General features: G+C 47.6%; 1 protein-coding gene across 1 annotated transcript in view; it reads right to left on the bottom strand.

Moving 5' to 3' along the window:
- The window catches only part of Tmem132c (transmembrane protein 132C), a 308,513-nt gene that overhangs the window by 17,378 nt on the left and 277,573 nt on the right, over positions 1 to 13,562 (bottom strand). The window contains exon 5 of the mRNA XM_038346877.1: positions 6,317 to 6,460. Coding sequence (XP_038202805.1) covers positions 6,317 to 6,460 — 144 coding nt within the window. The remainder of the gene's footprint in view (positions 1 to 6,316; positions 6,461 to 13,562) is intronic.

The following is a 13,562-nucleotide window of genomic DNA, read 5'->3' as shown; positions in this document are numbered from 1 at the left end:
AAAGGTACAACGGTGCTACACATGATAGAGCCATCGTCCCTTCTGTTCCTGATGGTGTCACCAGTGTCTGGGGAAGTCTCCGGATGAATTAATCATGTCTTAAGCGGCTGGCAGTGGGGACGAGGGTACCACACAAAATGAACAGGTTCTCTTACAAAAAGAAACTGATCCCTGCAGGAATGTTTCCAGCTCATTGGCTGTGTTTCTCAGAATCTTTTCATCTCCGTTAGTGGGCTGTGCACGTGAACTGAATGCTTGGTGGGCAAGTGGGCCAGCATTAGGCACCTGTCCACAGAGACCTGGAGGGAAAAGCTAGGTTAGGGGGTACATAGCCAATTGTCTTATTTTGATGTCCCTCAGGGGTTGGTATTTTCTGAGGACACTACCTGCCTCCTGGGGGAGACCCTGTGAGTCAGTTTCCATGGAGAAAGCATAGGTGCCCACTGCCAACCGTTGATGTCTAGGGAACTCTCATCTAGCCACTAGGGACTTTAAGAGTTTGTGGACACACAGCCTGTGGTATCCATCCCAGCCTCTGACTTTTGAAGACTGTGGTGGGACCACACTCACGTATCTCACAGGGTCTTGTGTGATGCTAGCCTGGGACCCCTCTGAGAATCACTCCTTCAAATGATACAGCTATGCATCTTCTATCCCTATTGTGCCCACCATTGCTCTAATTACTAACTACAATACTTTAAATGCCATCTCTAATAGCAGCCTATCTTCAAATATCCAACTGTTTTCTTCCACATCTCTGCTCAAGGTAGGCTCACAAGCTTTAGCCCTGTTCAGCCTTCTTGTCAAAATAAGATTACATAATACACATTTCAAATGCAGCAGATCCAATAATCAGACTCCTGGCCTAATTCCTTTCTATTTTGGTGACTACCACTGTGTATGAGTGGAATTCAGGCACAGGGAAATCAAAATTGCCTCCTGGACATCCCTGAACTCATGAGCCAGCTCTGTACATATAGAATGTCAACGGCTCCCATGCAACCAGATCTCATTTCCCACTTGCAATATGCCCTCCCCCCACCAGTGCTGCAGAAACCGCACGGGAGCTTGGCATATAGACAGTATTCTATTTTGCAGATGAGAACCCCAAGGCCTGCTGAGGAGGGCAGCTTGCCCACAGCAGAGAGGACGAATTCCATTTATAGCCATAAGTTCAGAGCTCACCCAGACCGCTCCAACCCCGCACGTTAACAGACTCTAACATGAGACTGTGGCCTTGACCCAGCTGGCCTTCCTGCCACACGGCTCTCTGCGCCGTTTCCATTGCTGAGGTGGCAGGGAAAGGCAGGCACGGAGAGGAGCCACTGACTGGCAAGTGGGATGTGGACTTCAGCCAGGCCAGCAGCATGCCGGAACCCTTCCTCAGGCTGCCCTGGCCCTTGTCCATTTGGTCCACCCCAGGCCAGTCTGCTTGGACAGGCTGTGCCTTTCTGAGCTCGGGCAGGGGACAGATGGTCAGGAAAATAGAGTGTGAGCCGAAGGAAGGAACTTGGTGAAGATCTGGGCATGGTTGGAGGAGACCATGGGGAGGAGATGGTGTCTGCCAGAGCTACAGTGTGTTGGGAGGAGAGTGAGCTTTAAGGCATGCTCAGAATTTACTTCATTCCAGAACATGGGTATGGCCTTTGGACATGGGGACTTTGCAAATGCCATTAGTTAAGGAAGACACCACTGTGGCTTACACATGATCTAGATCTTCAATTTGTACCCCAGGATAAGCTTTAATTTATTTTTTGAATCCTAGACCCCTTCTAGACTCTGTAAAAGCTCTTAACGGATGAGTAGGCTCATTGCCACAGCCTGTTACTATTCCCTCTGCTGTTCCTATGTTCTCTTTGTCTTCTCTGTCCCAGCTTCTGGCCCCTTCTGGAAATCATGGTGGGGTGGAACACTACAGTTGGAAGATACTGTGGAAGAGGAAGGGTTGCATGTTACTGAAAGGCTCAGTGACAGTCCTTCCTGCCAAACAACGGGCACACCTTAAATGTCAACTGTACTAACACTGAGAAACTGAGTTTGAATAAGGTACCTATGCTTTCTAGTCAAGCGCTTTACTAACCTATCTATCTCTTCTGCCCACACACCTATCTTTCTTAACCCTGGAGGCTTGTATTTGTCACGTGGGTCTTGGGAGCTCTATAGATGAGTCATGGATACTGAGACTCTGAGTGGCTGGGTTCCCTGCAGTCACTCAGAAGGCAAGTGACCAAGCAAAGGTGCGGGCAGGGTCTCTCTTGTCTGTCTCCAGCCTCCACACTAAGTTGCCACATTGGACACTTTCAGGACGTGAGCAACACCCCACAGAACACTGCTGTCTGCCCAACACTGGGCATGTGCCTTACTTAGCACTGCTGACTAGAGCTGTCAGATGTGTTTTGTAGGATGCTTATGAGCATCTTTTGCATCCCTAGATATCAGTGGTACCACTCCTGCAGTCTGTCTCAGATATTGCCAGGTATTCTCTGGGGAGAGATGACATCTGGCAGAGCCATAGTTCCAGGGACATTAAGTAGTAGTGAATGCTTTATCCCTGAAACTTTGTGAAATTGTAAATAAGTTCAGAAAAGTTTGATATCAACAGGAACCCTGGGACAAACCAAGGCTTGTCAGACAACCAAGGAACCCTTGGACAAACAAACCCGAGAGAATTGCTCCTGTGTCCTGGAGCCTGAGCAGGGATCTGGTTTCACAGGGGTCAAGTTACCCTTTCATCCCGTGCCACAAGTTTGCAGCTAGGTCTCTGGGATCCACTCACTGAGTTGATGCCTGGAGGTTATGACAGGCCGCACTTGAAACATCACAGATTCTTCCCTTAAATACCAGTTCATTAGCCCAATCTATGGCCATAGGAGCACCTGGAAAAGACATGCTAGGCTATGGGCTGAGGCAGCACCCTTAGGGAGGCCATCACGGGCATCCCAGAGTAGGTACAGACAGCCCTGCACAAGCTGGCACTTAGTGTTACATATGCCCCCTTTTTTTAATAGGCTCAACCGTCCCTTTCCGGGAGGTCATCTTGTTCAAAGTCACCCCAACCCAATACTGTTTAGCACAATGCCTGGATAGTATTTCTGCATCTTTGGCTGTTGGTTTCCTCCATCCATATCCAGGCTCCGTGAGGGTGGGTCCTCAACTGTTTTATTTCCTGTTACCTCTGTCTCAGGACAGCAATCAGTCTTCACCGAGTGAGTTAGCCTGTGATTTATGAAGACACCAACTGTGCACTGTCAACGCTCGTATGATTCAAGGATCAAGTAGAACAACTTCAGGCACATGATCCACGCCATGTCACTGGCTGTGAGACAGCTTTATTTTAAAGGTAGGGGACTAGATAATTTGTGATGCCACCAAGACACTGGCAATACAGATATAGCATCTATATCTTTCACAGCCCTTGTTCTGGGTATCTGTGGGCTAGCTGCTCACTGCGCTTCTTCAGTGTCCTGACCCTTCATCTCCCGAAGGTACCTCAAGGTAGAAAAGTGGTCTTCACGGATAGATGCTGAGGCACTGATGAAGCTACATATGGGGCAGAGAAAGGATAGATTCTTTAGTCTTGGAAGCCTTTTTACCAGACCTGCTGGCTTGCTTTCATGGCCCAACATTTCCAGGCAGAGAGATTCACAGTGCACTGCCAGGAATCTTGGCAAAGGACCACAAGAAGCCACTGTTACTACAAAACAAACTAGGGCTGAAAAGCCCTTGTGTATGTTGAGTATATTTACACATATTTATGTATACGTGTGTGCATGTGTTTAAGGTCATGTACACATGGAAGAAGCCACAAAAAGAAGAACCTGGGACACTGTTATTCAGAATATCTGGGGTTCAGAGAAATTGGCTTGAGAGTTTGTGTGTATGCTATATGTGTGTGCATATATATCTGTGATTATATGTATACATGGGTTGTTTATGTGTGTATATCTATGAACATATTATTTGTGTGTGCATGGACTATGTATGTATGTGTCTGTGAATGTACTGTGTGTGAGTGTTTGGATTATGTGTATACATGCATGTCTGTCAATGAACTATGTATGTGTATGTGTGCATGTCTGCGAGTAGATTATGTGCGTGTGCGCATGCGTATAGCACATAAGAGTAGAAAGGGATGAAGAGGGAAAAGATCTAAAGGGAGGGGAACAAGAGAAGGTGATGAAATTTGTGTTACAAAAAGGAGGGCAACTTGGAGTGGAGAAGAGGACCAGCCAGGTGTAGGTGGATGGATGGGAGGAGAGGGGGGGAGGGATTGGATAAGAATAGGCATAATGACACATAATAGTGCCATACATATGAAAATATGATATATATATATATATATAAACCCATTGCCTTTTATAGTAACTAAAAATAATTCTAAAGAATCAAAAAGAATTCTAAAGTTCATGGGCGCTGAAGAGATGGTTCAGCTTTTGAGGGAACGCTGCTCTTATGACCAGAGTTTGTTTTCCAGCATCCACATGGAGACTCACAACCATCCGTAAACTCCAGCTCCAGAGAATCCAACACTCCCTCTAGCACACACACACACACACACACACACACACACACACACACACACAAATAAACATAGTTAAAAATAAAATCTCTCATACTAAAAAGTCCATGGTGAAAAATAATATGGATGGCCTGATGTCATTCTTACAAATGTGTGGCCATTTGTATAAAACACTGGTCTGCACATGTTAGACCTGAGAACAGCCACCCTCCCCACAGGGTCAAGTTGACTGGTTGGAAAGACTGAGTGACCCAGACAGAAGCCGTTAGGGAGTGGTAGCCATTGGCTGATTGGCAGGTATCTGTTTAGGGGACACTTCCTAGAGCACTTGGATGGGGGAACATGGATCAGTGTGTCATATCTGTTTGGGCTCTCCCAAGATGCCAGAGAACTCCCAGACTTGTGGTCAGTTACTGCCCATTACACAAGTCCAGAGTTACCCAGAACCAGGGTTCCTCCCCTATGGTACCGTCAGCTACATACTCATGTGTCATGAACCCTATCTACACCCATTTATGAGATGGCATTCAAGATATGGGTTTAGGAAACTACTGGAATGGTCGCTGCTCTGTACTGGACCCAGGAACCCCATTTTGTCACACAAAGCCATGACAATGAAAACATCTAGACCCAACCTCTTGTACATGCGGTGGAATGGGCACTGGTTACATGTACACTCCCCACTTCGCCCCATAGTGTGCCAAGTCACACACAGGAGCTCTGCAGAACCGGTGACCTCAGACTAGAGCTGGAATCCCAGGGATGAGGCTAGGAGATGAACCTAAGCCCTGGAAAAGAGCACGGGTTCTGAGGATATGAGCCCAAGACCCAGAGGGAGGAGCTGGGTTCTGCAGATGGGGCTGATTGCAGGGACTCACTCCTACACTAAAGCTGCCTGCTCCACACCTCTCTTGCTGATTGGACATTCTGCTCTGTTGTGTCAACAACCAGGGGATGATCACCTCCTGCTTCATTCCAGGAGGCAATTTTCATTTCGAACACACTTATTTCCCTAAAGATACTGATTGCATCCCTGGAAATATCAGCAACGGGCTCCATGCCATTAACCCTTATGTGAAGTTAAAGGTTGCTCTCTGTGTAACCATGGTGGCATTTATTTCTGGATTTGCTTCCCACCTGGCTTTCTTAGGCTGAGAGGTAGCTTCTCTGCCTCTAGAAAATTAAGCGGATGTGGAATGGTCCTCCCAACAAGTTACTGCCCATCCAACCAAGATCCTGTGTTGTTCCATCAACATCTCCCATGCCCCACCTACTACCAGCCCAGCTCAGTGGCAACCTCTGCTCCCTGCTTCTTTGAATTCAGCTCAGAGAAGATTTAGGTCTCCTGCACTGCATGGTGAGTATAGTGAATAAAGGTGATTATTTTGAAAGTTTCTAAAGGAAAAGATTAGTAACAGTGGTATGAGCGAATGCACGTGTTCTCAGCCTCTCAGAGGCATTTCTTGTGGGGTAGATTTTAAAAAACAATGTTCTTTATGATAAATAGATTTAAGCTTAATTTGATAAATAAATTCAAGAAGGGGGAAAGGAGAGAAAAAAGAAAGAAGGAAGGAAGGAGTAAAGGAAGGGAGGAGGGAGGGAGCAGGAAGAAAGGATGGAAGTGATTGAGAAATCTGAAAAATACAATTACACGGTGCAGAATGAAGAAGTGAGGGCGGAATGGTGAATAAAGCCACTGCAAGTGTGGGTACCTGAACCCCATTTGAACCTCTCACTTCAGTATAAACTCTCCCAGGGTCTGAAAGGCTGGAACTGATCCCCGCCAGGCCCACGTACCTTGATGACATCCTCGTCCATGGCCTTGCACTCCACCAGCTCTGAGATGTCCCTCACTGTGCTGTTCTCCTCCACCGACACCACCCTGACAGGCATGGCCACCGTCTTCCCCGTGAGGATGGCTGTGTTCAGGAGTTCCGTGTCCTGCCAAAGAACCAGACACACCAAGTCAAGGGACAGTCTCCATCCCGTTGGTACCAGGTGATGCTTAGGCACGCTCCTGTGTTGCACGTTGGGCCGCTTCTGTTAGACACACTGTGGGACTGTCCTTAGAAACTACATCAGAAGAACATTCCTTGGAACAGAGTCCTAAGAGGGCTTGACTTTTGGCTTGCATGTTAACATCTTCCTTGCTTCCAGTAACAATAAAGAATACGTATTCTTTATTTAGTATTGCAGAGACCCAGTAGAGGTGTACAGCAGCTGGGTGGCAAGTAACAAAAATCAATTTTGAGTATTCCGGGAAGAAAAGTACCAAATTGGGTTGACTAATGCCTGTCTCTACCTGCAAAAGATGCTCAGAGCCTGGGAACATGGCATCTCAAGAGGCATGATGGCTAATCTCATTTGTCAACTCGACAGCCTGGGAAGAAAGGAAACCTCAACTGAAAACTTGCCTCCGCCAAATCTACCTGTAGGGTATTCTCTTGATGGGTGACTGATGTGGGAGGGGCCTCGCCCACTGTGGATGGTGCCGCCGCTGGGCAGATGGTCTCAAGGTGTTTATCAAAGCAGGCTGAGCAGGTCAGGAAGAACAAGCCAGTAAGTAGAACTCCTCCAAGGAGTGCTGAAGAAAGAAAAGGCAAAGGGAGACAATTTCTAGGAGGGCCCTGCTGCAAGCTAGTTTTCACCCCCGGGTTGCAAACCTCTACCCTTCAGAAGGGAGACAGGGTGAGTCCTCTCTCATGTCTCAGAATGCAGCGAAGCTGGGGCTGCAAGTGATACTTTACTCACGGAGGGGCTTCCTTTGTCTGTGGTTGTCTTTTGCAGTGTTGAACATGAGACTGAGAGCCTCCTACATACTAGGCAAGTGCTTTACTATGGAGCCACATCCCAGCCCATAAGTTTCCTCTTTGAAGTGGTTTTTGGTTGTTTGTTTTGTTTTGCAAACCGAACTGTCTCTCTCTGCTGTCCCTGGGGAGCCAGCTCCACCACACCCATAGGCGCTGCTGCTCAGTCTCTTTGTGTCAATGTTCTGTAAAATTGCACGCAGACTCCATTGAGTGACAGAGAAAAAAAACACTGTTCTTTTAAGTCTGCAGGGTGATTACCACCTGCACGCAGTCCTCTTGATGGCCAGCACAAAGATGCAAACAGACCTTTGAGTCTAGGGCTCTATAGGCACCTTTCACCTAGGGCTCAATTTCCCCCAAGTCCCTCTCCACAAGCCCTGCTTTTCTTCAGGGTGACCTTTTGCTTGAAGCAGACACACATCACAGAGAAGGTCCTGGTAAAAGCATAGCCCCAGATCCTCACAGTCGGGTCTATCACACTGCAGATGAACAAGGCTCTGCCTGCCTCTACAGAGTGCATGGGAATTCTGAAGTCAGGTTCCAAATATGGGTGGCCTTGACCATGGCTATTAGAGATGCTAATATTACAGGGGAAAATCCCCAAGTCAAGGTCATTACAGGTAATGTGCTCAGGGTTGTCTTTCATTTTCTCTCTCTCGGAATGGTCTTCAGCGAATGGCTTCATTAAGTAGTGTGGTCCCTTATGGGCTAACTGTGATTACCTTCCTAAATGGTTGTTACAGTTTCACAACTGCACAGAGAGAGAGAGAGAGAGAGAGAGAGAGAGAGAGAGAGAGAGGGAGGGAGAGAGAGAGGAGGGAGAGAGAGAGAGAGAGGGGAGAGAGACATTATCGTTGTTGTCGTCACATCTCACGTTAGCCCTTATCTTTGGTCAAGCCTAGTTGGATGTCAGCAATTTCAGCCACATCAGTTTCAGGGGTTAACAGTCACAGAAATAAGAAACAAGGGAAAGAAAACCCTTCGCCTGTGAAATAGCCCGGCTTACACTCACGGGAGAAGTGCCCTGTATTTAAGAGCCATTGTGCTGGCCAGTTAACTTCAAGTTTGTTGCTATGTGGGCAGAGAGTCTGGCATTCTGGATTCTTCCCTGACTTTTCTATCAACTTCAGAATCACCTGGATCACATTTATTAGGGGTCTTCGTGACGAGGTAGCTATATCATTTGTGACTATTTGACATCCCCAAACTGGCAAATCCAGATCACTGTCAGAGTTCCTTTGGAGTACTGTACAGGATAGCACAGATGAGGTGAATAAAATACTTTTCAACGTGCTGGAGGCTGGAAGGAACAAGTCGTAATTCCGGGTCTGGTGAAGGCACACAGCTAGAATTGTGTATGCTCATGCACACTTGTAGGGGTGCCCGTGTTTGCGCCCATGCCTTTGTGTATGTGGGTGCCTATGTGTGTGTTTAATACTGATGGAGCAGGCACACGTTTTGGTTCTTTCACTTCCCCAATACCTTTCCAGTGGAGTACAGTTCCTAATGATGTGGGTAGCACACAGGTAAGAACCTAGCATCACACTGTTTTCTAAGACCCAGACTCCAGTGGGAGCCCTGGGGAGGCGCATGATTTTTACAGGGTCTGGTGGGAGCAGGGATGCCTCCCATATCCTGCCTTAGACCCAGTCCAGGGAAGTGTTACACTGCCACAGGCCACCTCTCCTCAGTCCATTCTGGACATGGAGCAGCTCTGTCTCTGTCTCTCCCTCTTTCCTTCCCTCCCTGCTTTCCGTGTGCGGGAGGTGAGGAGTGAGAGACAGAGACAAAAAGAGAGAGAGGAGAAAGAGAGAGAGCCCTCTGTATGAATACATGTCATCCTGTTGGCTTTATGAGGATCAAACAGGGGCTCATGACTAGGGTGTCAGAGCCTCACGGGGAGCATGGAGGTGTTACCACCACCTGGAGGCTTCACCACCACCCAGAGGCTTTAAGCTAATAATTGCCTCTCGGTTTCCCTGTCTCCCCTCTCACAACCACATTACACACCAGGTAACTAGACTGCTTTGCAGAAAAGAATCAACAACACAGGCATGTTAAAGCATTCTTGCCTCTTCAAATCCTGGAAGAGGCTGAAGCTCCTGGTAAAGATTCCCATGTAATCTGTTCTCAAATGGACTGCTATGTCCATTTCTGAACAAATTGTATCTTTTCTAATCTTTTCTATAAAGAGAATAGAATTACCTTTGATACATTAAGAAGTCTGAGATACAAACGCACTAAAAATGACAGAGAAGTAACCAGCTGTGCCTGGGGTGCTTATCTCTGGAGTGTCTGTGGGGAGCATCCCCGGGGTTCTCTGGAGAGAAGATTCTGGGTATGAAAGGGACCGGGTGGAGTATGATTCAGCCACGACAAGAACTGAGCCACAGACAGGCTACCAGACAGGCAGAGCAGAGAAACCTAACACCAGGTAAGACAATCTAGATCCAGCTAAACCATAGGACAGGAAGCCTATCGGGTTGTCCAGGGTTGGGGTAGGGACTATGTCTGTGGATGAGTGTAGGGCTTCCTTCCTGGCTGCTGAACACTGTAGAATCATGTAGAAGCTCTGCATGCTGTAATCACATTCATGACAGCACATTCCCAGTTAGGTGTCTGAGGAGTCCTTTGTCTTTGAAGGATATTTCTAATGTTTTCTCCCAAGTCTCTGAAGATGAAACAAAACATAGCCCCACTGTGAGGGGTCCATAGCCTTCATCTCTCTCTTTTCCTCTTCAGGGACCAACTTTTCTTCTAGGACCTCCTGAATGACCTCATCTAGAAGGAGAAAGGTCTTCTCTGGATTCAAGAATGGATGAGCTTCAGACCCCTACAGCTCTTGTAGGTGGTACAAGAAGCAGAGGTGATCCCAATACCAGATGACGCCAATAGAACTTGTAACCCTCCTTACCGGCTGTGCTTAACCTCAGATACATTCATGAGGAAATATCAGTTCACTGTAGTGGGCTTGTGGCTGAGCCTGGCACAGAATAGACACATCTCTGCCTCTTCCTGGCTTAAGGCCACTTCTGTAGGCCCTTGTCATCGGGGTCATCCTTATCACCTATATCAGCCTTCCCCATGGCAGCCAGTGAGCACCAGATACCCAAATTTCCCTCTTTATAGGGACAGCAGCCACTGGGTCAGCAGCACTCACTCGCAGGCTTTACCTGAACTTGACCCTAGCTCAGATTCACAGGTGCTGGGCCTTATGACTTAGCATCTTCAGGGGACAGAAATCTCTCCACCCTCCACAGAAATTTTTCACACGAGCATTCATTCAGTACAGCTCGGGTTGGGGGAGAGAGACTAGTATCACTCCCACGGAGGAAACTGGGTCCTGGGATGCCTCATCTCCTGGTAACCAAGCCACCTGCTGAGGTCCCTCTGTAACAGCCCCCTGACCAGTTGATGGGGAGCAGACCCAGCCAGCATGGCCACAGTGTGGGAGCACCAATGTCAGAAGACTTCATTTCTCTGGGAAGTAGGAGTGAGACTGAACAAGGTCCTGACCAAAGAGAGGCCATTACCTGGACTTCTCTAAGGTTAATGATCTCCTTGTGCCCTCTGCACTGATGACATTAGAATAACAATGAGCTTATAGATTTCCCTCTGTAACAGGAGAGCACTCCACTTAATGTACCATCCTCTCTCCCAGTGTTGTTTTTAGGGTCATTTCATAAAGTCACTGTCATCCAAAAAGGACTCTGTCGGGGTCAGGGGCTGGAAAGAGATCAACATGATTCCCTGTCCCCAGAACAAGCTGTGCTCAGTCACACAGGAGCCTTCTCCCTGTATTGTGAATGCTGCTGCTTGTGGTACCAAGGCCCCAGTGTTCTGTGCTGCCGAGGACTCTGTGTTCTGACAGCGAGCATTCCTAGACAGTGCCTTGTTTAGTGTGCCTCTGTCCATTGGCTGCTTTTCCAGCCCGTCTCAATGACTCTCCTGCCATTCCTTACTAGCACAGATTCTCTTTCTTCAGTCTTGTTTCTCTTCCAATTTGAGGGCCAGGATCAATAGGATGCTGTGAGGTTGGGCTTGTCTCACTTCCCATTCAGGGAAACAGACAAGCATCCTTACTTGTGATTGGTGTAGCTCTGCTCCCAACCCTTATTCCAACCCCCAGCCAGTAAAGACTTTGGTTCAGGAGCACAGTGGGATGGTAGCTGGTCTCCATCCTCCAGCTTAGCTGGTTGGGTCACATTTCAAGAGTCCATTCTCCATGTGGCATCTGAGGCGAGCCCTTTGAGATCAGAATGAGGAGATCGTGTCTCTGTTCTGCTGGAGAATCACGTCTTCCAGAGCCTCTCTTCCTATACTGTGCTTTCTTAGTTACTGTGACTTCATCTCTTCTCTTGTTCTTCTTATGTGGAATGCTGTTCCCTGTGCTATCTGGGTGCTGATTGGAATGATCCATCACAATTTTCAATGTGGTATTACTAAGAGATGCCTAAGATTAGTAAAGAACGCTTCTAGGTGTGTCTGGGAGGCAGTTCCCAAGACAATCAGATCCAGAGGTCTCTGGTTGGCACTAATTGCTGAATGGATTAATAATCTGATAGCATTGTTGGCTGAGAAGTGAGGCATGGTTGGAGGAAGTAGGCTAGTAGGGGGCATATCCTGCCCCCAGACACTGCTTGTATACTTTCTCTAGGCTTTCTGTCTGGAAGTGTGTGAGCAGCAGTCCCTCCTCATACATGCCTGCTGCCATGATATTCTGCCTATGTGCGTAACAATCACTGAGCCCTCAGAAACATGAGCCAACAGGATATCCGTCCTTTCTCATTTTTTTGTCAGGGACTTGAACATGGTCACAAGAAAAGAAATTTACATTGCAGCTATGTTTGCCACAGTTCATCAATGGCCCCCAGGATAATTTTATTCAGATTTAGGTCTGTGCCTATCTTCTTCTGAGACCAAAAGTCTACAGAAGAAGTCCCCACCCCCTGCCACTCACTGGCTGTTCTACTCTGGACATCTGGAACAGCCACTGCTGAAGAACTCTTAGCGACAAACATATGTTCAGAGATAGAAAACAAACTGTCTACAAGTCCTTCCAGTTTGAGTTTCCGAACCTACCTAGAGGGCTGGGGTTTTAGCTCAGTGGGTAGAGCACTTGCCTAGCATGCACAGAACCCTGAGTTCAACCCTCATAAACCAAGCTTGGTGGTGCATACCATATAATTCAGAACTCGGGAGGTGGAGCCAGGAGGATCATCTGGTCATACACATCCTTGACTATGTAGTGAGCTTAAGACTAGCCTGGGATATGTGTGGTCTGGTCATTTGGAATTAGTCCTCTTTGAAGGCTTTAAATAAGGGAGGTGGCCCTTGGTTGACTTCCCTGAGTATGGTTGACAATCCCGGAAGAGGCTATTCTGTGGTTCTATCTTTGGATGTGAGGCCAGGTCATGGCTCAAGGGCCACAGTCCAAGAACAATGGATGATATAGAGTGACAAGTGATGCTAGGACCATGAGTCAGAGTCCCATCAAAGCTCTAGGTTTGGCTTGGCAGGTAGGCGATGCAGGAGTTTTACCATGGAAGCAGGGAGGGCAGAAGCCCCCAGGAAGACTGCATTAAGCTTTTCCTGTCTTGTGGAGTTTTCAGGGTGACTTACGGAAGCAGGGATCGTTTGAGCCTGGCTGCCTGTTCCAGTGGTTAGAGAACCATACCAGGAATTGACATGCTACATGCATGAATATCAACGTCCTTTCTGATTGGTCAGTGCTACCCTCTGCTTTGTTCTGATTGGTTGGAGCCTGCAGCACCCCATCTGGCAGAATCTGACTATCATTCATTTGTACCTATGCAAGTAGGAAGTTTCAAGTAACCAGTGGATTTTCTCTGTTGTTTCTAGGATGTCTTCTAAGTGATTTCTTAGTTTGTTGTAAATGATGCAGTAATAGGGTGTGTGTGTGTGTGTGTGTGTGTGTGTGTGTGTACACGCACACACACACATACAGGCATGCACAGGCTAGAGGTTTATATTAGGTGTCTTCCTCAATTGCTGATATTTGTTTGGAGACAGGGTTCTCTGGCCTGGAGCTAGGTTAGCTGGTCTGTGAGCCCCAGCCATCCTCTGGTCTCCACCTCTTCAGTCCTGGGATTACAAGTCTACACCTCCACACCAGCTTTTTATGTTGTGATGGGGAGCCAAACTTAGGTCCTCATGCTTGGATAGCAAGCACTTTGCAAACCAAGCCAACTTCCTAGCTCCTAGTGAAAATA

This window comes from Arvicola amphibius, chromosome 10 (assembly GCF_903992535.2).
Source record: "Arvicola amphibius chromosome 10, mArvAmp1.2, whole genome shotgun sequence".
NCBI classification, from domain to species: Eukaryota; Metazoa; Chordata; class Mammalia; order Rodentia; family Cricetidae; genus Arvicola; species Arvicola amphibius.
The sequence above is the reverse complement of the archived record's forward strand: the minus strand, read 5'-3'. Positions and strand labels throughout refer to the sequence as shown.